Below are 26,294 nucleotides of genomic sequence, written 5' to 3' on the forward strand. Positions count from 1 at the left end.
TACATTGTGATTCTGCAAGAAAGTATAAAGTATGTGAAAGGCAAATGTGGATGTGTTTGTGGTTTGTGTGTTCATTTTAAAAGCTACTGCAACCTTCTTACTGAACAAACATATGAAATATGCACACTACCATTCAAATAGAAACGTAATATTGTGAAGTATTGCAACAATTTAAAATGACTGCTGTCTGTTTTAGTATAGAAAGAGAGAGAGAAAGAGTTTATTCCTGTGATGGCAAAGCTTAATTTTATGCAGCCTTTACTCCAGACTTCAGTGTCACATGATAATTCAGAAATTATTATATTACAAATATATTATAATTATATACTTATCTGGTGCTAAAAAAAAAAATCGTAATATATATATTTTATTATTTAATGACTAGAACGTTCAAAGAACAGCATTTCTTTGAACAGCAAACAAAAAAACAATAAAAACTTTGCAACATTGCAAATGTCAAAGTATTAATTTCTCTCTTTTCCTTTCTTAAAAAAAATCAAAATAAATAATAATAATCTCACTGATCCTAACCTTTTGAACAATTGTATTAGATGATGGTACATCTGTTTAGGGAATGTGTTTGCCATGGACAATACAGATCAATACAAGTGTCTTATCCTAAGGCTCCTGCAGTTTCTCTCTCTTATGAACACTTTGTCACAGAATTGCTGTGAGCTTGGTGAACAGAGAAAAGGAGGAGCATTTGAGTTATGCTTTTTTTTTTACCTTGGTGCTGCTGTAATGAACAACAACCTGAGGGTGAATCCACAGTAGCATTACCTGTATGATATTGTTTAATTGGAGTTTGGTTAGTTTTTAAATTCAAGTCCCTGTCCTTTTTCCAATATGTTTGGTAGAATGACAGCTTCAGTCACTGATCACTTCTATAGAAGCCATGAGAATGACTGAGGCTGTCAGTCCCTAACATTTCTGCCTGGCATCTCCTTTCCTGTTCCACAGAAGAAAGAAATGCATTGGGGTTCGGCGAAACATGATGGTGAGTAAATAACTGAACTTTCATTTTTCAATGAACAACTCTTTCCTCTTTAAATGGTCTCTGAATCTGCTCACTGCACATCATGTTCTATTGTATATCAATCTATTATTTACTGTCATTTACGTGTTTAGGATCCATCGAGGAATATGCCATCTTTAAGTAATCTTTTTTATTATTATTTTCAGGACGTTGGTGATTTCGCTTCTAAAACATTGATAAGAGATTGGATTTGACTGGCTCAATGCGTAAAGGGTCAACAAACAAACTATGTTCAGTTTGAGAAAATTCTCACGGGAGCGTGTGCCCTCGCGCTCGCTTTCCACACGTGTTATGTTGAAACTTGTCTATCGACCTGAAATGGGACATTGATCTCATAATGTGTGATTCTGACAAGCCAACCTTAATACATAGCCGTCGCAGACTGGCCTGGCCAATTAAAAAATTATACACAATCTGACGTCTTTCGTCATAGTTACATATTCTGTGTCTCGCGGAGCAGTTAGAACAGACTGACTGAGTCAAGTTGTCAGCATAGTTGTCTCGACAGTTCACGATATGCGGTCAGTGATAGTTTCTGTTACTGGTTAGACATGCCGTTGTAGATGTTTTAGTGCCAGAGTTCACGATATGCGGTCAGTGATAGTTTCTGTTACTGGTTAGACATGCCGTTGTAGATGTTTTAGTGCCAGAGATCGGTGAATTGGAGACGCATACATGTCCACTTTCGTGTGGTTTTTCAGTTGAAGAAATCCAACTGATATTCTGAGCTCACAGATTTAGGGTTAGAAACCAAATCAGTGCAAATGTAATCCAATCAGAGCATGCACGCGCGCTCTTAGAGTCGTCAATTTGGCATTTTAACAGCTTATGCTTTGACACTTCATATGCATTTCTTTAACGCTTCGTAATACTTAGAAAAGTTGTAAGCATAGTGAAGCTAGTATTCTTTAGTGCTTTTAAGTATTTTTTTTTTAAATCAAGGGAGTCAAAATTAGAAAAAAAATCTCAAGGAATCCAATGACTCGCGCGACGCATTTTCAGCACCACGGACAGTTCCAAGCGCGCCCAGCGTCTCCGAGGCGCGCGCTCAACGCAAACTTCACCCGCTGATTGAATCCTGGATTCCACTGCTGGAATTCAGCTATATGTTTTAAATGCAACATTAGAGTAATACGAAATTGTCCGCAAGGATACGAAGAGAATAGAAGGACTTTTAACCGGATGTCTTAGTAGATCCGCCAGAAATCTGTCGATTAGAGGTGAACTGGACAGGTCAGGTAAGATTGTTTTCGTCTGATTCTTATCTATTGATCTAAATGTGTGACATATGTGATTTCTGGAGATCGGTTAGTTTCAGCAGAAACAGGCAGGAATGAACTTAAGGGTTAAAAAGATGTATTGCATTTTGACACCTGACACGATAAATAAATAATAACAACAACAAATGTCCTCTTTAAAATAAAAAGCACTGCATTTTTTTCTTAAAAAGTCTTTCGGTTTGAGACGTTTTCAAAAATGCAACGCAAGCGTCACATCAGATGAGCAATCGTACAGGTAACATCTCTTCACATATCGCTTTGAATAGCAAAACACTCCCGCTCCGCTCCGGGGTGTGTCTGGAAACGCATCTCTGGATGTATAGAAAGCGTGCTCCCACTACTCTAACTGCATCTCTGTAAAAATATTGGCTTGTTGCATCTATGTTCAAAAGTTTGTGACGTGAAAAAGCAGTGGATATATTTAATCAGATTCAGATTAACACATCGGTAACACGGTTTAATTTCAAAGCTTGTCGACTTTTCACACCATCCTGAAACTTCATGAGTCGTATTACGAAGTCTTACAGTTTTCTAACGTATTGCTTTATAACAATTTGCCTTTGATTTAGAATTAAGACACTATTATCAATTACATACAATGAATCATGAAGTTAAGCATATAATGCAATGTTTCTTACTCGGTTATACATGTGAGATACGCTGTAAGCATTTTTTATTAAATGTAAGTGATAAATCATTTGAACAAATTCAGACAGAAGACTATTGCCTTTAGAATATGCATTTTATCCGTAAACGTCATAATTTTGCAGTCTATAAAATGGGAATTTGCTTTTCTTTATTTATTGTATTGTGACTGTATGTGCCCCATTCAAGTTAAACCTTTCTCTCGAATCACAATAATAGCTGACGGTGTTATGCCCTGGGTTTTGATTGCTGCCTCTCTGAAATTGTTTGAAATCATGGTCATATCAGGCTATGTCAGCCTTATATCACAGTGTGGAGGTCTCCTAAAATGATTCATTAATGTGTTTTTTTTTTTGGCCCCTATCTATGCATTGAATTAAAAAAATGGATGTATTAACCCTTGTGTGGTGTTCATATATTAGTTACTCAGCCAGTGTTTGTGGGTCTGGTTGACCCGCTGCAGTATTGGGTTTTTAATTCAACAATAAAAAAATTATATGTTAAAATACTCAGCAGATGTTTACTTCATCACAGTTACAAACAATATCTATCTATCTATCTATCTATCTATCTATCTATCTATCTATCTATCTATCTATCTATCTATCTATCTATCTATCTATCTATCTATCTATCTATCTTGTTGAACCACCTTTTGTATTAATTACAGCCTTTACTCTATTGGGATTTGTCTCTACTAACTTTGCATAGACTTTGCAATATTTGTCCACTCTTCTTTGCAGAACTGCTCAAGTTGCTTTGGGTCATTGTTATGTTGAAAGGTAAACCTTCTTCCCATTGACAACTTTCTGTCAGAGGGCAGCAGAGTTTACTCAAGAATTTGACAGTATTTTTCCCCAACCATTTTTCCTCCTTTCCTGACAAGTGCTCCAGTCTCTGCTGCAGAGAAACAACCTCATAGCAGGATATCACCACCTCCATGCTTTACTGTAGGAATGCTGTTATCTAAACGGTGAGCTGAATTGGATTTCCGCCAGACATATCATTTGGTGTTGAGGCCAAATAATGCAATTTTAGTCTCATCTGCCTCAGAATATTCAAGGTGTGTTTTGGCAAAGATCAGTCGTGACAGCACATGGCACTGCTGCAGAGTTGCTGTAGGCCTTGGTAGCCTCTCTGACCAATTTCCTCCTGACCCTTTCATCCAGTTTGAAGTGATGTCCTGATCCAGGGAGGGTCCATGTGTGTTGTATCAGATACCTCCCACCTCTTAATAATATACTTCTCTGTGCTTCTGCATTGATGAAGCCTTTGGATTTTTTTTGTATCCATCTCCTGATTTGTGTCTGTCCACAACTTTATCCCAGAGATCTTTTGACAGTGCCTTGCCACCCGTAGTTGATTATTTGATTCATTCCCACTACCAAGGAATGAAATGCTCCAGAAAAATTCTTGATGCTGAGCTAATTAAAATTACCACAGCTGATGACATTTTGGTGTTATATCTTTAACTTGGATGTTATTAGTTGCACAGCTGGATTATATATATATATATATATATATATATATATATATATATATATATATATATATATATATATTTTTTTTTTTTTTTTTTTTTTTTTTTTTATTATTATTTACTGATTAAGACCAATTGGATTGCATTTATTTTGCTTCAGTTTTAAGATTTTCTGAATATTTGAAATTTGAAATAGAGCAAAAGAGAAATACAGTGAAGGAGTGAGAGAGAGAGATGAATAAAAGCCAATCCCTCTGGTCTCACTGATCCAGCAAAGTGGAGATGCTTCTTTGAGCACAGCAAAGCTGTTATCACCGGCGTGGCATGTAAAAGTCCTTATCTGCGAGTAACACAGCCGTATTGAAAATTGATCAACAATAAAACTCAAGATTGCTAACACAGAGTTCAACTAATGGCTTTTTAGTCTGGACAACAAGCATTTTTGGTGAATAATTTACGGTGGTGGGATAAGTCACAGATGCTGACAAGTGTCTTAGGCGGGCAATAGATTAACCTCTTGTGAGATTAATCTGCCACAGGAGTGACTGATAGGTCACAGCAACAAAGATAGTAAAAGTAATGGAGGTGCAAAGTGGGGTGTCACAGTGGCTTAATGGGAGTATTGTCACCTCACAGTAAGAAGGTCTCCTCTTTAAGTCCTGTCAGGGCTGGGAGAACTTTCTGTGAAGAGTTTGGATATTCTCTTTCTCACCCTCATGTCGTTTCAAATGTCTATGGCTTTCTTTCTTCTGTGGAATAAAAAGAAATAAGATATTTTGAGAAATATCTTAGTGTTTTGGAACAACATGAGGGTGAATAAACAATGACAGAATTAATTTCACAAGAGGACAATGGGCATGACAGTTGAGCGAGTGTTTTCATTAAAATGATATCTTATCACATCTTTATCCCTGATAATCACAGATCATTTTATTAAACTACTAAATGATTAACAGATTAAATGATTGTTGTATGAAATGAGGCAGCTTAATTCACTCTTATCGCTTAATTGTGTAATGAAGTTTGGTTTTATTAGCTAAACTTTATGGACAAAGTGAGAACTGAATGATAAATATAACCCACTTCTTATACACAGTATGGTTGACGGTGCACTTATCCCAAATAGCAAAGTTCAATTTAACGTTAATTCAATGTTGAATCAATGATTGTTTGATAAGTGCAGTTTACAATATGCCATTTACAACATATAGTATTAGCAGCTTTTTAATGTCACCAATCTGTTGACTGAACTTTTGCTGTAAAAGTGCTGTGTGAATAATAAATGTCTTCATTTTCACTATGGCAGTCTCTGGAAGAGTCTCCGAAGATTCTCTGGAATGCATCAGGCACATTCAGGAGCAGATGGTGTGTGTTTCTTGTCAAGCATCTGGTAATAGACTTACAGAGAAATTCTGCGACTCTGCAGATCCCAGGAGAGACTTGTGCAAAGAGACAGGAGGATCTGTCTGTCTTTTGTGCATCTGTGCAATAGGGCACGTGTGTATTTATTTGTGTACTTCTGAGAGAAAGAGAGGAAAACTAAAACAAATGCAAATACTTAGAACCAAAGGTGGACATCTAGTGGGGGTTCATCCCAGTGGCTCTGTGCTGTGTACTTTTTCCATTAGAGAGAAATGACCATATGTGTGTTCACTCACACTCCTGAGAGTATGTGTCAGATAAATACATATTGTGATGTATTAGGGTTGCATTAAAGTGTTTAAAGGCAGAAGGGAAAAACCCTGTATGCAGCAGCTCATGGGTCTCCAGTGACTCGGACATGAATAATGAACAGGTTAACAGAAGGAGGGGAGAGACCATATAGAATACAAAGAAGAAGCTTTCCTTAAGTCCTTGTGCTTGTAAATGACACTACAGACAGTAATTAGACAGAGTGAGAGATAAAGAAAGAAGCATATACACAATATATTTTGAAATCAGCTGCGGAAAAGATGAAGAGGTTGCTCAGTTGCATATATATATATGCACACTCATGCATGCAAACACATAAAGCTACAAATCTGAGTGAAAATCCAATTTTGCAACTAAGCAATCTCTTGATCTTTTCCTGCAGTTGATTTCACAGGTTTGAAGTGTGGGGAATTTGATTGACAGTGTTTTAATTGCAGTTTCCTGTCATCTCCACACTGCACTGGATGGATATCATTAGTTGTCTCTTAATATGATCTGATAACCTCATGTGAGAAGGTCAGTAGGCTGATTCTCTTTTAAACTAATATTTACCCTCTAAAGCTTTAAAGGAGAACTGGTAAAGTATGTTGTTTTATTGTTATATTGTCAGATAAATCATCTCATCTTGCACTGCAGCCCCTTTTAGTCCCACTGTGAAAATTCATCGTGATCGCAAAATCGAGAGTGAAAAGCGGGTGCTCATTCAAAAGAGATTTAAATTCTCTGCATATTGGTAGCTGTTGGTAGAAAATTATATGCAATATTTTAATGTTTGCGGGACTAGACACAAAAATCGCGGGAGCGTGCTATAATGGTCAAAATTTCAGAGGGTGTGGGATTAAGAAAACAACTGCGCAGGGCTTTAATACAACAATACACACAATAATGAACGGCGACTGTAGAAAGCAAAAGCCAAATCCCGGTCATTTTGGGTGATTCAGAAATAAAAAAATAAGTAGACAAAAAAACTCCATAAAAAAGTTGTGAAAGTTAAACAAAATTACATAATCTAGGACCTTTATACAGTGTGTGCCATTTTAAAATTGTAAATCTATCCCTCACAGCCTAATTTTCATCCATGTTAAATTACTAATCCGATTAAGCTCTATTATTATTACTGGTAGTCTTCTTTCTCTTAGTCCTTACCATTTGAAATTGGCTTCCTCATAGGCTTTTAGTTCCTGTCGACTTTGAAATAACTGAGAGTTATGTCTGACCAAGGTAGTTGTTAACTCCAGTTGATTCCAGCTTGACCCATTCAGGCCTTTTTATGAACATAATAGTCAGTGAATATAAGGAGAGGCCATTATTCCATTATCTGCTTGTGTCACTCTTGGACATTGTTATTTCATATTTGGTAATGTTTGTTTAGTTAGTTATAATTTCTTTATTTATTTGCTTCCCATAAAATTCCTGCCTTGAATGTGAGTAAATATTAAATCTTAAAAATATGTTAAATATTTTTATATATGTTAAATATTTTTATGCGGCTTATTGTTTATTTCAGAAAAAAAACAACAGCAGTACTGTTGTACTGAATATGCAAATTTGATTACACTCCTGTTTTTTATTGCCCAATCAGATTAGTGGATTAGGAAGTAACACTGCCGTGCAAAGCCAAAAGGCCATAACTTTTTTTTTTAATCTTTTTTGAAAATATTAGGCTGTTTTAACAGTAGCTTCACAAAGCCAAGGAGAAACCAAAGCAGTATAACTGCTATGCTATGCATGAGCTAAATGCAAAACTGTATAACACCAGTTACCACTCTTTGCCTTTGTTTTGGAACGCTCAAATGGAGTTACGGTACTCTGCCTTTGTTTAACCGTGCATTAGTATGAAGTTACTGTGATGGCCTGGGGTTGTATGGTATTCTGCCAATGTTTTACTGTCCATTAAAATTATGGTGTAACCTGTGTACTTTCATATATCTGTCACTGAAGCACTTCATTAGACAAACAAATTAGATAGATCACAATCTAACTGTTCCATATAACAAAGCACTCTAAACAAGCAAAGACTAGATAATTTAGCAACAAAGTAATCGTAAATAATCTTTGAAGGTGTTTTATTTTTTATTTTTATGCAGGTAGTAATGCCCACTTCTAGTTGCACAAGTGTGGACTCAAATGCCGTGACAGCATAGCATGCAGCATGATCACACATAAAATCTGTAACATTTAAAATCCATGCAATGAACGTCATCAGAGATGTTTAATCCACAAGCATTCTGAGCATTATTTATACTTACTGGCATTTACATCAATCCACAAGTCATCCTTGTAGGCTAGGCTATTTTTGTTTAGTTTGATGCAATTAGGCTATTTCTTGCATCCTATTATGTTAAGTAAACATTGCAAATACATTGGTTGCAAAATGGTATCCACTGACGTTTAACTTTTTGTCTGGTTGTTATGGTCAGAATAACAATTAATACAGTCACATTATATGTTATAATATGTGAGATAGCCCATGATCACTAGATTTTATACAGGTGTTACTATGATTATTTTTTTATGTGATCATGAACCAAATATTGTATATAATGTGAAATTTAATACCTTTTGCCTTGGTATGACTTTTTGCAGACATTGCAAAACGCAGAGTGCAGTAACTTAAAAATAGGGGTGCAAATCAAGTTAACTAAAACATCTATTACCAGATTCTAGTGCCCTACCTGTAATAAATTTTGCTGGACAAATTTAAGGTATTTTGCCTTTGTAGAGCAGAACTGTTGTTTATTAAAAATATTTAATCTAAAGATAGATATCTTTTATTATCTGTGAAGAGAATCATTGGATTGTTTCCTGGTCTGATTTCCAGAAAGCGCTCTGTGCATTTAGCCTTGTCTGTCTTGTCATAACTTTCATTTTGGTCCCTTGGAGTGAGCAGTTGTACACACTTGATTGCAATTCCCCTTCAAATGGTGGTTGATGATGTGGCTGCTCAAAGGGCCCTGAGTAAGGTGTTTAAAACCCCATTTGGACAGCAGCCACCAACTTGTTGGATGGTTATTAAATAGCATGCCTGCTGGGTTGTGGCATTACTTACACACACACACAGTTGTTCGAACTGGATTTATGGTTTAGAGCTACAAATAAAAAGACATTTATCAGCTTGTCGAAAAATGCACTGCAATCCAGCGATTAGCAGAAATTGAAGTTGTAATTCTGTAAGTTTATTGTTTTCAGCTTTATCACTTCCAGGATGGACTTGGTACAGCAGTGGCTCAAATGTAGAGGAGAAGCTGTCATTTTCTTACGAGTGTGTAATGCGCATTTATCACATGACTAACTGTGGCAAATGGAATTTAAAATTTAGCATTTGGAATCTGACGACGATGATTTACAGTTTAACTGACGAGTGATCTGGACCACTTTAAATAAAGCAACAGGTTGGTCAAAAAAAGAACAGGTTAGAGCTGAGAGGGATTCTTGGATTTGTATAAAAGTGTGCAGCATCATACATGCCCTGCTTTCCTGGAAATGTCCTTTTTGTCATCTAAAATGTGGCCTGAAATTCATTTACATAGTTTCTCCTCTCTAATCAGTGCAGAAGAGCCCTTGTATGGAATTCCTCTCTTACCTTAGTTAGGATCCTCCTCCTCCTTAATGTTGCTCATTCCTTCCTCTCTCTTATTTGTGTTATGTCATTCCCTCCTTCAGGGGTGCTGCACAAGATCCCGGTTCCTATGCATAGGCAGTCCTAATGGGCCCCCCTCCCCTTGAAAATATATATTCCAGACTTTTCAAGGGCCCTCTCTTCCTTTGGGGCCCTGGTAATCAGTACTGGTTTTACCCCAAGTCCAGCGCCCCTGCCCTCCTTACTCTGCCAGCATCTCTCAGTTCCCTGCATCTTCACACTGCGTGGCTGGAGCAGTTTTGAAGACTGGCAAAGGCAGCAGTATTAAATTGAAGAGGCCATCTGGTGAAGCGGAAGATACACGCAATAGTGGAGAAAGAGTGGAGAGTAGAGAGAGTTGCGGGGAAATTGGACCGGATATTCAGACAAATTTATGGGTCTTTAATTGCCATGTATTTACATAATTTGAATAAATGTAAATGTAATATTCCAGTTTGGCGCAGTTACACGATGATTACAGAGAATTGGTGTTTCTCAACTGTAAATATGCAGACATCTCTGTAGGTGAAGATAAATAAAGTACACCGTTTAAAGTCAACATGAAAACAATCCAGTTTACTTTCTGAAGGGAATAGTTTATCCACAAATTACATTTTGTCATTACTCACATGTCTGCTTGCATTCTTCTGTGGAACACAAAAAATATGTTTTGAATAATATTCACCCTTCCACAAAAAGAAATGAGGACCAAAAAGGGTGAAAAAATAATAATAAAAAGAAGCACCTAACAATATCATAAATGTGCTCCATACAACTCATGCTCTATTCCAGGTTTTAGGAAGCCATTTGACATACTGACATTTAAGTAATTAATCCTTGGTCACTACTCACTTTCATTATGGAAAAGAGCAGCTTGGACATTCTACTTAACATCTCCTTTGGTGTTCCAAATTTTGTGATAGGAAAGGAAGTTATACAGATTTAGAAAAAACATGAGGGTGACCAAATCTTTCTTTGGTGATCTATTCCTTTAATATTTTTTTTCGATCATATTTTCTATCAAATATATATATTCTATCAAATATATTTACATTACATTACATTTACATTTACATTTAATCATTTAGCAGACGCTTTTATCCAAAGCGACTTACAAATGAGAACAATAGAAGCAGTCAGGTCAACAAGAGAACAACAACAGTATACAAGTGCCATGACAAGTCTCAGTTAGTCTAGTACAGAACGCATATCTAGGTTTTTTTTTTTATGAAAAGACAAGAAAAAAAGGAAAAGTCCTAGTATTAGTTGGTTAAGTGCTGGCGAAAAAGAGGAGTCTTTAGATGTTTCTTGAAAATGAGTAAAGACTCAGCTGTACGAATTGAGATCGGGAAGTCATTCCACCAGCTGGGCACAGTCCAGTAGAAGGATCGTGAGAGTGATTTTAAACCTCTTTGGGACGGCACCACAAGGAGTCTTTCACTTGCAGTGCGCAAACTTCTGGAGGGCACATAAGATTTAACCAGTGAGTTTAGGTTGGTGCCGTGACAGGGGTCGTCTTGTAGGCAAGCATCAGTACCTTGAATTTGATGCGAGCGGCTACTGGTAGCCAGTGTAATCTGATGAGGAGAGGAGTAACGTGAGCTTTTTTTGGCTCATTGAAGACAACCCTCGCTGTTGCATTCTGGATCAATTGCAGAGGCTTGACAGTACATGCAGGAAGGCCCGCCAGGAGAGCATTACAATAGTCCAGTCTGGAGAGAACAAGAGCTTGGACAAGAAGTTGGGTTGCTTGCTCTGACAGGAAGGGTCTAATCTTCCTAATGTTGTATAAGGCAAATCTGTAATCCATCACAACTCCTAGGTTTCTGGCTGTTCTGGAAGGAGTAATGGTTGACGAACTCAGCTGTATAGAGAAGTTGTGATGAAGCAATGGGTTAGCTGGAATCACCAGGAGTTCGGTCTTCGTAAGGTTAAGCTGAAGGTGATGGTCATTCATCCAGCTAGAAATGTCACTCAGACAGGCTGAAATGCGAGCAGCTACCGTCGGGTCTCTCAGATCTCTCTCCTCCTAGTGGAAAGCAATTGTAAAAGCCTTGTATCAACTGAGTTGTTCGCACAAATGCAGGAAGGCTTATAGCCTTTACAGTACATGTTATGGTACTCATGAGAAAATCCAGCGTTTTCAGTATTTTAATTGAACATTTCTCATATCTGGTAAACAAAATAATAAAATATTGAGGAAATATTTACACAGCATAATTTTTATGTTGTGGTACTTACAGTACAGGCCAAAAGTTTTGACACACCTTCTCATTCAAAGAGTTTTCTTTATTTTCATGACTATGAAAATTGTAGAGTCACACTGAAGGCATCAAGGGCTATTTGACCAAGAAGGAGAGTGATGGGGTGCTGCGCCAGATGACCTGGCCTCCACAGTCACCAGACCTGAACCCAATCGAGATGGTTTAGGGGTGAGCTGGACTACAGACAGAAGGCAAAAGGGCCAACAAGTGCTAAGCATCTCTCCGGGAACTCCTTCAAGACTGTTGGAAGACCATTTCAGGTGACTACCTCTTGAAGCTCATCAAGAGAATGCCAAGAGTGTGCAAAGCAGTAATCAAAGCCAAAAGTGGCTACTTTGAAGAACCTAGAATATGACATATTTTCAGTTGTTTCACACTTTTTTGTTATGTATATAATTCCATATATAATTCCACATGTGTTAATTCATAGTTTTGATGCCTTCAGTGTGAATCTACAATTTTCATAGTCATGAAAATAAAGAAAACTCTTTGAATGAGAAGGTGTGTCCAAACTTTTGGTCTGTACTGTATGAGAAATTAAAGCATATTCTGTATTTTAATTTAACATTTCTCATATCTGAATATAATAATAATAAAAATAAAAAATTTGTACAATATTGAGGAAATATTTACATGGCATTGTTTTTACATTTCTCAAAATATCTAGTTTAGTGTTGGGAAGAAATAAAACTATGCAGGTTGGTATTGACGTGAGGGTAAATAATACAGAAAGTAAATAATGACAGAAAGTTCATTTTTGGGTGAAATGTCCCTTTAAGATTTACGGTAAACATCTTTCTGTCAATTATAGTGTTCACATACTTACATTCTGACTCCACACTTGTGTTCTTCCACAGTTCTTTGCCATTTTCCCCAGGCTTGATTCCTGTTCACTGATATGGGGCATTTTCAGCACTTTAATGTTGTACTGCAATCTTAAAATGAACCTAATCAGATATTACTTAAAAAGCTTATCATCCAACAAATAAATTATGTTGTGTAGAACAGCGGTCTCAAATATGGTACTGAGTGGATGTGAGTATTAATCCTTAATAGAGGCAGTTCAGGCGATGTATGTCATAAAAAGATATAGCCAATTTACACCAGCTTTACAAGAATTCCCACAGGGACTCCACTCCCATCCTAGCAGACTAGATTGGCCCTTTCAGCCTCGCTTCTCTCCTGCTCTCTCACTCTCTCACTTTCCCTTCCTTTCACTCTTGTCTGGCAAGTTTCCATGGAAACAAAGGGTAGGGAGAAGACCCTAATGAGTAAGTGTGTGTCTCAGTGAGGTGAACACATAAATTGTTGAGATATGGACACACACACACACACACACACACACTCACATTCACATTCCAATTCCCAAGCACTCCTGCTGGTCAGTTGGACTTTTGTTTGGCTGTTCATTCGTCATTCTTTTTTTTTTTTTTACTTGATGTTTATGATACTCATCCTGTTGAAAAGAAATACTCTAATTTAGAATATATTTTTTCCTTCTCAGGATATTTACAGTCTCTGTTTCTCCGGAATGTCATTTCACTAGTACAAATTGGTTTGCTGTTGAAAAAACAATGATAATTTTGTTGATACAATGAGAAGATTATTAAGATTTTCTGTACCAATTTTTCAATTTTATTATAAAATCAGAAGTCAGTAACAATTAATTTTTAGGGAATTGGTGACTCCAATGATAAATATATAAAAAATAATTCACAAAATTAGCCTTACAGTTTTCAAAAAAAAAAAAAAAACACTACCAGGCAAAAGTTTGGAATAATTTATAGCTAGCTATATTACAATTTACTCGTAACGTTGTAACGTTACTCATGTTTATTCAGCGAAGCCTTTTTGAAAATCGATCAGTTTTACAATTGTGGCGAGTCTCCAAAAATAAATAAATGTATGGGAAACACATCCCGCAGCACAACCACCTGACCCCAACTTCAGTGTACTCATCACCTTGACTTTAACTGCGTTTGTAGAAGGCACTGCAGCCAGACCGATATACACAACACAGACCGGAAGTTAACTTAGGTCCAGGCGCGTGCGCCCGATGAAACCGTCTATATATATACTGTATTTTGTAGATCCAATGAATGTCTTGATGAGCAAAATTTACTTTTTTTACATATTTTTTTAATTATTCCAAAGTTTTGGCTGGAAGTTTATGTTCATTTGATCTAACTTTTATTTATTTTTTTTATTTTTTTTGATGGATATTATCAACACTTTAGCCCTCTGTTGTTTTACACTGTTTTCAGAGATTTTTCAAAAAGTAATTTTTCAGTATATTTTCTATTAATCATGGCAGCCGTAATTCATCAAAATATTGGGAAAGAGTGCTACTGTATATCCAAGCATATCATGGATGCACATATATAGAGCACACTTTTGGAATTTTAAACCACTGATTCAGCTTCTTCCACAAATTTGCACTCCCACTTGGCCTGCAAGCTGAACTGTGCTGTGCAAATTGCATTCAGCACAATTTTCTTAAACATGTTGGGACTGTTACCTGATTTGCATAATTCCTTTAGTGAATGAGGTGCTGAACCATTTTAGACTGCACATGCAAATGATGCTATCAGCAGGTGCAATTCATTCTTCGTGAATTCTCCCCTTGAAATATAAACCCTATACTTCGATGTTGTTTATGTTTTTATATTAACCGAACATGAGAGTTAAATCAGTGTAGTTTATTTCTTATTCACTCGTTGAAATTCCAGTGGTGTTCAGCTGAAAAGTCATAGTAATGTAAAAGTAAATAACCACCTCAGCATGCAGTCACTCTATACACACTCTTCTCACACACTCCAGGAGCTGAGGCTGCAAAGCTCATAATTATATCATTCACAGCATCCGAAAGCTATACTCCACACCTCTTAGCATGTGTGAAATTAGCATGTGTGCTCCCCGTTGATATGCTGGTATATAACAGAGAGAGAAAAGGCAAAGAAAGAGAAACAAAATAGGCCTTTTTGGTCAGTTTGCTTACTACACAAGGAATCTTTTATATATAATTCTGTATTGACATGCAAACTGTAACTGCATTTTTAAGGTCACTGTCTTTCTGAATGCAAATATATGCAAGCTTATGTACTGATGTGTTTGTCGATCCTTGTGTGTGAAGCAGCTGTTGGCTTAAAAGCTGTCTGATAGTGATCCTCTACATGAGTTTATGTGAGCTAGCTTTACACTACAATGGTCACACTGTCCCCTGAGCAGAGAGCCTAACACACACACACACACACACACACACGCGCACACACAAAAGTGAACAAAGCCCTCAATGGACTAACCAGAAGCTTAAGGCAAAGGGGCCTTAGGGAGTCCGTTCCTAGCACTGTGAGCTAACATATCCAGTGGACTGATGGAATAACTGTGGAATAAAGAAATTCTGAGAAATTCAATTCTGAGAGATAGAGGGAAAATCAGTGCAGCCAAATAATGCCACTGTATTTCAACTGCACAACAAATTACATTTGAGTCCCTCAGCTGGAGATGTCTGTTCGGCTTATGACTTCTAATAAGCAAAGAATAAAGCAAATGCTCATGGTCCAATTTCCCCTCAGTCTTAGTTAGTTTTTATTTTTACTGCTCACTGAATTGTTTAAAATTAACTGGTCAGATTTGTATCCCAATGATGTGTTGTATGATTTAAATGTCTTGGAATCTTATTACTCATGTAAATATTTGAAACAATTACATTTAACAGTGCAATAAATGATGGTATTTAAGATTGTTGTACTTGCCATCTTCTAGTTCTTCTGCCTTGATGTTATAAGAATGTGTTTGGTTCATAGACAATTTAACATGATACTTGCATGCTAGATTTTGCAAATTGCTTGCATATTATATGTACAAATATAAATATAAAATAAATATAATATAATAAATCAAATATAAAACATAGCTCATGCAGGTTGTCTTATCCCATTGGCAGATATTTGTTGTTGTTTTCAGCATAAGATTAAGAAATGTTTTATAAGTATTTTTATTTGTCATTTCATGGTGACTATTCTAGTTAACAAATGGAAACTTATTGTAAAGTGTTTCTGAATTCTTTTTGAATAAGGCAACATATTTTCACAATTTCACTTCACTCTTCACCACAACAATAACCCCAATACTCCACTATATGAGAGAAAAGCTACAAAATCCCAACATAGCTGTACATTAAATATCAATGAGTTTCTACTTTTTCATCTTGCTTAACACATGAAATAACTCTTAATTTCAACATTTACTCTCCCCATCCAGTCCCACGCAATGCACACTGGGAAGTAGAAATCCCCTGTCTAGATTCAGCAAAGCTACAATAATGTTATGGAAATGTTTCATGTGGCTCCAATACAGATGCATTGTGTAATCCACAATTTTACCAATTTACCAAGTAGATTGTGAAGAAATGTGCACGAATTGTATTGCTGAAGTCCATTTTAATGAAGTAGAAAAGAAAGTGCATGAGTCAAATGAGATTTTATTTAGGGTTCACGTCCCCAAGCTTATTATTCACTGTTCTCTTTAAAAAACCAACCCATGAGCAATAGTTAATCTCAGCAGTTGTTGTGTATTACAATGCAGGATCTAATGCTTGCTTTTTCTCTGTTTGATCCACAGATTGTGATCTTCACTAACTCCCCTAACAGGCGGAAGATGGCGATGGTACTTGAATTTGCCTACTACTGCTTACAAGCACACTGAAGTGTCTGAAGTCTTCCCTTTAGCACGGCTCGAGTCCAGTCCCTTTCCAACAAGTGAGACTGCTGAATAGGGATTGACCTGTGAAGTGTCCAGATTTTTGAGCACCATGGCTCAGAGGTCAACTCATTTCAGAGGTCACGGTCCCTCCTGGACGCTTCATCTTACTCTACTGCTGCTTCTATTGGCCAGGACACACCAAGCTTTGGCTATCCCAGGTTACAACACTGACACCTCCAAAAAAGAGATCATAATTGAGGGGGACCTGGTGATTGGAGGCCTGTTTCCTGTTCATCAAAAGGGGGAGGGGGCTCAGGACTGTGGCCGAATCAATGCACAGAGAGGGATTCAGAGACTGGAGGCAATGCTGCTAGCCCTGGACAAGATCAATCAAGATGATCAGATTTTGCCTGGAGTTATGTTAGGTGCCCACATTCTGGACACTTGCTCTAAAGACACGTACGCACTGGAACAGTCACTTGAATTTGTGCGCGCTTCGCTTACGAAAGTGGACGATAGTGAGTACACATGCCCAGATGGATCCTACGCCATCCATGACGATGTTCCACTTGCAATCTCTGGAGTGATTGGAGGCTCCTACAGTGATGTATCCATACAGGTACTGTTTCCCGATCTCCTGTGTTTATTCATCTGCTTGTTTGTTTTCTTCCAGCTAAGTTTCTTGATAATCGGATCATATGTTGTGATGTAACAAGTCATAAATGTGCATGAGGATTCATTTGCATGTATATTGTGTTTATCACACTAAGGCTGTCATTCAGACATATGCACAAGCCTGCAGTTTAATTCAGTTAACTGTATAAAGTATCAAATATCAAATATGATACTCAACAAAATCACACATGCATTTTTTTTCTAAAGTTTCAGTAAACTCTTCTATTTTTTTATAGAATTGTATATATTATTTCAAGACTTAACATTCTACAATTTTTCATATTTATATTTTTTATTTTATACAACAGGCTTTACAGGGTCAAGCAAACAAGAAGAAAATAATGTTGTTGTTTTCTCAAATTTTTACAGGTACTTTGTTTTTGCTTCTGTAACAACAATAACTCCAAACAAATTGTACCTTTATGTATCTATCAGCAACACAATGTGCTGTTTCATTCCTGAACAGTTTTGTGTTTGTTTTGGATTCATTTCTGAATGAATAGGCATTTTTGTACAAATTAGTTGAATGAATGATTTAATGCTTCATTTAATGCCTCAGTTAATTGTATTATTGCTTGATTAATGAGCATTATTGAGCAAATCGGTCGAATGAATGATTCAACGGCTCACTCATAGAGAAAGTCACTTATTTCCTTTTTAGAATGAAGTAAAAGTGCAAGGATGTAACTTGCAGAAAGAGTCACTGAAAAATCCTTAATGTACTGTATTTATATATATATATATATATATATATATATATATATATTAGGGGTGTAACGGTTCACAAAATTCACGGTTCGGTTCGATACAATACACTGGTGTCACGGTTCGGTTTGGTACGTTTTAGATACAGCAAAAAGAAAAAATTGGCAGATAAATTTCCTTGATTTTTAAAAAATGTTTTATTTATTAAAACTAACAAAGTATGTTTTTTTATTTTTTACATTGAACAATGATGGAGCTATTCTTTACCCATCTTCTGTGGTGTTTTCTAAGCAGCATACTGTATAAAACAAAAACAGCTCCTTATTAAAAAAAAATGAAAATGTTATATTAGTTATGAACAAATACAAAGATGTAGCTTTTTATATGGAACTCTATAACTCTTTATATTGAGTGTTTTTTGGAACAAAGCAGGAATTACAGTCTGTCTGAAATGGGCTCGTGAAGGAATATTGTAACGGGGCTCAATTACATTAAGCATGTTCTTAAAACCTACGTTTTCCACTACAGAGTAAGGCGCTCGCTCACTCAGTACGCGCTGAAGGCTCGTTGCAAAATGGCCAATGCGTTTAACAGACCAGAAATAGAAGATCCTCCAATAACCAACAGGTCTGGTGTTTGGGTGCACTTTGGATTCCCTGTAAGCTATAATGGTGATGATAGAATGAATGGTAAATAGTAAGGTCTCATATCCGCGGCTATAACGTAAATGTAGCCTACCAATCGCCGTGGTGATGTCTTTTGCCCTGTTTGAATCCGTTGGAAATGTCTGTCTAAATGCTGCGGGGATAGTTTTAATGCGTGTAGGTTTCTCCTTTTTTCCGTCTTTTCCCAGATACTGACACACTAAGGTGATGTCGGCGTAAATGAGTTGACATGTTTCAAGTATTCCCGTTGGTGTTTTTTTTTTTTTTTTTGTATTCCCGCTGGTGTACCCTAGATGTGACATATCGTTGTTTTTTATCCACCACTCTCTTGCCATCACCATTATAGCTTACAGGGAATCCAACGTGCACCCAAACACCAGACCTGTTGGTTATTGGAGGATCTTCTATTTCTGGTCTGTTAAACGCATTGGCCATTTTGCAACGTGCCTTCAGCGTGTATTACTGAGTGAGCGAGCGCCTGACTGAGTAGCCTAACATAAACTTATAAGTTGGTGTTTTTTCTTCTTCGGGGGTGTCAGGGGCGTTGCCTGTTACGTCGTTTGGGTTATTGGGCTACCTTGTTGAACGCATATCATTATATTTCACAATTATTTTTATTTTCCAAATATAATTAATTAGTCAAACGAACCGTTCGGTCCATAATGCATACCGCGTACCGAACCGAAAGCCTCGTACCGAACGGTTCAATACGAATACGCGTATCGTTACACCCCTAATATATATATATATATATATATATATATATATATATATATATATATATATATACACAGTACTTAACAGTGAACATAATTAGATATCTTTAACTTAAAATCTCACTTCTGTGGGCTCATACTGCAGCATTTAGTAAGACAAATTTGCAGTCTCTTAATGAGAAAGAATAGTGCTAATGTCTGGCTACCTGTCATCCATATGCTCAGCTCATCCAATTTGCTACCAACCATGTGGCGTTTCCTGACATTCACTGGGATGTCAGGAACAGACGGGCTGCAGATGCTAGCTTTAAGGAATCAAGACAGTGACAGCTTGATTACACTCTCGTTCTCTGAAGATCTAAGTATACTAAAGAGAGAGTGACTGAAAAAACTTGATCGACTTGATCAACATTCCAACATTATGAAAGTTCATGCACAAATGGAACATTAACACTTTATTTTACAGTCACATCTATTAGTTGCTTATTACTAATAACAATGACTTTTCTCTCAATAAATTCTTCATTTTCTGCTAATTAATAGTGAGTAAGGTAGTTGTTAAGTTTAGGTATTAGGATTAGGGATGTAGAATAAGGTCATGTAGAATAAGGCATTAATATGTGCTTAATTAGCACTAATACATGGCTAATATTCTAGTAATATACATGCTAATAAGCAACTTATAGATGTAACCGTAAAATAAAGTGTTACCGAAAGTTCTTATATGCTCATACCAGAAGGCAGCTGTGCTATCGGAAAGAGAGAAAGAGAAATATATTTTTTGCCGTATTACTGTAAAATTCTTTAATAGTTGCTTTTGGTGTGACATGTAATTAGGTGCTTGTTAAGACCGACTGCAAATACCAGTAGTACAGCTGACAATTTAAGAATTACTGAATTCAAATAACAAGTGAATTATTTATCCCCTCAACAGAACAGCATTGGCTGATGAATTGAGGCTTTTAAATAACACATAACAGTTAGATACATGATCTGGTTAGAGTATATGAGTCATCAGCCGAGATGGAGAAAGAGAAATTTGTTCATTCTTAAGGTTGCACAAGCATAATTACTGCAGTGCCCACACCGGGACAAGAAATGCATTAATAATGCAGAAAAATAGACAAGAAAGAGCTGAGTGTATGATATCTTATTTCATCATTGTACAGAAATTTCTTTCTTCTTCCACTCGTTTTTGCTCTGCTTATTTCTTTCCTCTCTATTCATTGTTTTATTTATCTTGCTTATCGTCCTGTTTTCTTCATGTCAGGTTTTCTGTTGGGTTGTTTCACACATATGTCACATGCACAGTTTCTTTCCACATGCTGTTAAGGGACACTTTGGGCAGTAGAGAGAGAGCTCTTTTTTGGAGGGTTAGTGTGAGTGAGACTCATCTAGCAGCCGTCTTCTAAAGCATGTCACCGGGGATTCCATGTTCCTGTGCCATTTCCCCACCACTTAGAACCATCATTTCCTTTAAAGAAGTACCCCACCCCCAAAAAAAAAGATAAAATTATTTCATTTTTATTTATACTGTAGGACAAGAAATAAGATATTTTGAAGAATTTCTGAGCTGCTTTTGTCCATACAAATCAATGCACGCTGTGACCAGGGGCTATCTAGCACCTAAAGTACCATCAAAGTACATCTACTGTATATTATGTGCTATAGTCCATTAGTTAATCCATACAATATCATTGTGTGAGGAAAAAAATGCACATTTTCAACCTTGGCATGCCACGATGCATTGCTCCAAAGGTTGATGTCCATGATAAATTTGGCATTTGTTCTTGTTGTGTAACTGAATTGTTATGTGCCGTTCATAATGTAATTGAGAATACATTTTAAATTCCTGAATTTGAATTAGATTAAGTTGAAAACATGATGGAAAACTGTAAATGTAAGGAATAAAAAAAAAAAATCTAAATAATAAATAAAATCTAAATAAAACTGGCTACAGTTGTAGTATTCCGCTTGTTAAACCACTCCTGAGGCATCTTACCTGGGCTAAGGAGAAGAAGAACTGGACTGTTGCTCAGTGGTCCAAAGTCCTCTTTTCAGATGAGAGCAAGTTGATTTGGGGTGCAATGTCATCTGCTGGTGTTGGTCCATTGTGTTTTTTGAAAACCAAAGTCACTGCACCCATTTACCAAGACATATTGGAGCACTTATGCTTCCTTCTGCTGACCAGCTTTTTGAAGATGCTGATTTCATTTTCCAGGATTTGGCACCTGCCCACACTGCCAAAACCACCAAAAGTTGGTTAAATGACCATGGTGTTGGTGTGCTTGACTGGCCAGCAAACTCACCAGACCTGAACCCCAGAGAGAATCTATGGGGTATTGTCAAGAGGGAAATGAGAAACAAGAGACCAAACAATGTAGAAGAGCTGAAGGCCACTGTCAAAGAAACCTGGGCTTCCAGACCACCTCAGCAGTGCCACAAACTGATCACCTCCATGCCACGCCGAATTGAGGCAGTAATTAAAGCAAAAGGAGCCCCTACCAAGTATTGAGTACATGTACAGTAAATGAACATACTTTCAAGAAGGCCAACAATTCACTAAATGTTTTTTTATTGGTCTTAGGAAGTATTCTAATTTGTTGAGAGAGTGAATTTGTGGTTTTTTGTTAAATGTGAGGCAAAATCATCACAATTAAAATAACCAGACTTTTTGTCTTGTCTGTGAGCATTGAATTTATTTAATACACGAGTTTCACAATTTGAGTTGAATTACTGAAATAAATGAACATTTTCCACGACATTCTAATTTATTGAGAAGCACTTATAAGAGACATCTTTCAAAAAAAAAAAAAAGAATAATAATTTTACCAACACCAAACTTTAGGGAAATTTAACTCTTCATTTGCTCAATTCTGAATTTTGTAAAACCTATTTAATCATTATCCTGCTTTTTATTCAGTACACCCTCAATATGTTCATTATTTTTGAGCTTTTGCCTTAAGAAATAACACTGGGATTTTACAGTAAGAGTGAATAAAAATCTATTATACACTCTGCATTCTTGATATGCTTTCTCACAATGTGGGCTGATAACTTTGTATCCGTCCATTAATTTTTAAGCTGTAAATTTTGTTCAGGGAAGTATGTCTGTGAAATGAGAGCAGGGTTGTAAAGGTGAGATGCTTGACAGCAGTGTGAACTCACTGGTGGCTGCGTGGAGTCGACCGAAACAGGCTGGAGGTTGATTCAGGCTTTTAAAGGTTCTCGTGTTAAGACTCCACTCTCTTTTATTGGCATTCTTTCCTGTGGAGTGATAAGAATGGCAGGCTTTGACAGCACAGACGCAAAGCTAAAGAAGCTTTTAGGGCATGTGAGTGAGCAAGAGAGAGAGAGAGTCTGATGAACGAGATGTAATTTTGGTTGAGGTCGGTATTTGGGGCCTTTCTCATAAAAAGTGCATGTCCTTGCCTTGCAGCTATTTATGGACGTGCTGTTCTAAAGTGTCTGCTCCAAAGCAGAGCCCCAACCCCCTAAATCTGAAACATATATCATCGGCTTGACAGTACATCAAAGTTGAAGGGATGTCGGCTGGTTTACAACACAATACGTTGTATCACAGATATTGCTGCAGAAATGAACATTCCTACACAGAATGCACTTGGTTTAGCATGTAACTGATACATCTCATGCTAAAAATATGCAGTAAGGCCCATTAAAAAGCCTGACATAAACATGCATAAATTAATTATTTTCTTTGTGTGCAGTTCATCAAGTCATCTTTGAGTAGTAGTTGTTTCATTTGGTTTGTTGTGCTTTCTTTTGTTGAACTTGCTCAGGCTATCTTTTGTATCCTTCATCAAACTTTGTACTGAATTACTGATTGTTTGCCAGCAATGTTCTTTTCAAAGGTTCATTTTAAAGGAATAATTCACCCAGAAAAGAAAATGTACTCATCCTCAGGCCATCCAAGATGTACGTATATGAGTTTGTTTCTTCATTTATTTCTTCTACATCATTTGTTCACAAATGGATCCTCTGCAGTGAATGGGTGCTATCAAAATGAGTCAAAGCAGCTGACAAAAACCATCACAATAATCCACAAGTAATCCTCACGACTCCAGTCCATCAGTTAATGTCTTGTGAAGTGAAAAGCTGCGTTTGTGAGAAACAAATCCATATTGCTTCCTCCAGTGAAAAAGTTGTCTCATCTAAATCAGGAGCGAAATAAGCACAGAACAAGCAAAGTTTACAAGCTAAAACAGTCCAAAACACCACAAAAAATGTATAATAATAAAATAAAATAAAATAAAATAAACAAATAATGCATATCAGTGGATTTTAGTGTGAGATGACAACAGGGGAACCTTTTCACTGAAGGAAGTGTTCTATTAGAACTGTTAGAATATCAAAATAAACTCTTTTGGTTTTGGGCCAGTATGCAGCTACTTAGCAACCAGCTGAATAAATCCATCGAGATGTTTTTAGTTTCAAATGAGTCTGCTGTCCATAATATTTCTTCTTCCAGTGAAAAAGTCATCTGAATCAGTAGAGAGATATGCACAGGTCAAGCAACATTTATGCAGCAGTATGAAGCTTATTAGCTACCACTCAAAAATCTGCTAGCTACCCAACAACAACAAAACATATTCATGAACATCAAGTGCATAGAAACCACCCAGCCAGCCAGGCAGAGCAGTTTTCCTGAATCTCTTTGTGTTGGCCTCAAAGCTGTCATAGCATTTCACTGACAGCAGCCTTTTGAGTGAATCCTTGATTAATTTTCTGGCCTTAGTTCTAGAGATGTCTTGCTGGTTGGACAAAACACCTCTGGTGATATATTCAGCCGATCTCACCACCCTTCCTTGTGTTTAAGCTATTTTTACACCAGGGATGGATACTGCCAGACAGATGTCTTCCTGTAGTTTACCTGGAAAACTCCCACTGGTGCTTTTGGCCTTCTTAATGAAGTTGTTGTTGTATGAACCATGAGCTGTGAGCTTGGTTTACTTGTGATTTCTGAGAACGAGTTCCATGATGATTCACCACACTTGAGTGACTCACAGCTTAATGCAGTGATGCAGGTGTAGAACCTTCATAATTGGTGTCTTTTCTTGTCTTGTTTCCTGTTCTAAAGTGTTTTCTTGTGATTATTGCAATGCAATTGAAGGAAATATTACACTTATTTTTTTATTTATTTTTTATCCAGACAAGAAAAGACATTCAAGAGGACATTGAACTGAACCAAGTTCTTAACAACAATTTTCAATGCTCATGCAAAGCGCTGAATGGTAATCCTACAGAAGTTGACTTCTTCTCTTAGAAAATGCTCAAAGCTCCATGTTAATTCTTGATTGCTGGCATTATTTAACCATACCAAGGAACATTTAGCCTCAGGAATAGTTAGTGATTGATTCATACTGGCATCTACAGCTTTATTCGGTCCATTGGAGTTTCTTGGCTTTGTGTGACTGATAACGAAGCAGTATCCTGCACTAATGCTAACAGACTGACAACAAATAAATAAGCAAAACAGTTCCTCAGTAATGAAATCTTTGAAATATAAAAGTCTAATTCAGATTATTTTAAATCAACAGTATAAAGAAAAAATAATGAGTTAGGTAATTGAGCGTTTCACAAGTATGGCTGGGCATAGAAAGCTGAAAGTCAATTGACTGTGTTCACCATTCTTAGAGACAGTTATAAGAACCCTCTCTGGCTGTTAAAAACATACCATTACCTCTGTCTGCATGACTGAGACTGTTAATTGGTGCCATAATGAGTAGCAGTTTATCTCTTTAAATGCTTCATCAACACTCAACATCTGTCTGGGAAAAAAAACAAAAACCCCAAATACACTTAATTTTATATACAGTACAGACCAAAAGTTTGGACACACCTTCTCGTTCAAAGAGTTTTCTTTATTTTCAGGACTATGAAAATTGTAGATTCACACTGAAGGCATCAAAACCATGAATTAACACATGTGGAATTATATATGGATTTATATACATAACAAAAAAGTGTGAAACAACTGAAAAGATGTCATATTCTAGGTTCTTCAAAGTAGCCACCTTTTGCTTTGATTACTGCTTTGCACACTCTTGGCATTCTCTTGATGAGCTTCAAGAGGTAGTCACCTGAAATGGTCTTCCAACAGTCTTGAAGGAGTTCCCCGAGAGATGCTTAGCACTTGTTGGCCCTTTTGCCTTCTGTCTGTAGTCCAGCTCACCCCTAAACCATCTCGATTGGGTTCAGGTCCGGTGACTGTGGAGGCCAGGTCATCTGGCGCAGCACCCCATCACTCTCCTTCTTGGTCAAATAGCCCTTGATGCCTTCAGTGTGACTCTTCAATTTTCATAGTCATGAAAATAAAGAAAACTCTTTGAATGAGAAGGTGTGTCCAAACTTCTGGTCTGTACTGTATATATATATATATATGTGTGTGTGTGTGTGTGTAGTGTATCTACATCTGATGTGTATCTCACTGTGAACCTCAGATCAAAATAAAAATGTAAACTTTAAGTTGTTTCGCACATTAAACCTGCATTTAACTTTCACATTTAGATTATTATAATAATTAATATGTGATTCACGTACTGAAGGATTGTTGAGATTATAAGAGTGAGTGCTATGATGATGGCTAGTGACTTTGATACCACCTAAAGGGCACATGAAAATAAAGGTCCTTGTCAGAAATAGAGCAAGCCTGGGCAAGAGAGTCCTCTGTCAGACTGGGGTGAGGGATCAGAGTTAGATTCGATAGATCCTCTCCTCTCCTGCCGGGTCACACTTTCACCTGACCAAACACATTCACAGCTGTTTCCTGGCAACGGAACTCTTCAAAATCCC

The 26,294-nt window shown here is 36.9% G+C and overlaps 1 protein-coding gene across 1 annotated transcript in view; it reads left to right on the plus strand.

Annotated features, from left to right (window-relative positions):
• Positions 1-1,815: 1,815 nt before the first annotated feature.
• Positions 1,816-26,294, plus strand: part of LOC132151682 (metabotropic glutamate receptor 2-like) — a 46,663-nt gene continuing 22,184 nt past the window's right edge. The window contains exons 1-2 of the mRNA XM_059559973.1: positions 1,816-2,274; positions 16,640-17,339. Of these exons, the coding sequence (XP_059415956.1) occupies positions 16,830-17,339 (510 nt within the window). The 5' untranslated portion in view covers positions 1,816-2,274; positions 16,640-16,829. The remainder of the gene's footprint in view (positions 2,275-16,639; positions 17,340-26,294) is intronic.

This window comes from Carassius carassius, chromosome 10 (genome assembly GCF_963082965.1).
Source record: "Carassius carassius chromosome 10, fCarCar2.1, whole genome shotgun sequence".
NCBI classification, from domain to species: domain Eukaryota; kingdom Metazoa; phylum Chordata; class Actinopteri; order Cypriniformes; family Cyprinidae; genus Carassius; species Carassius carassius.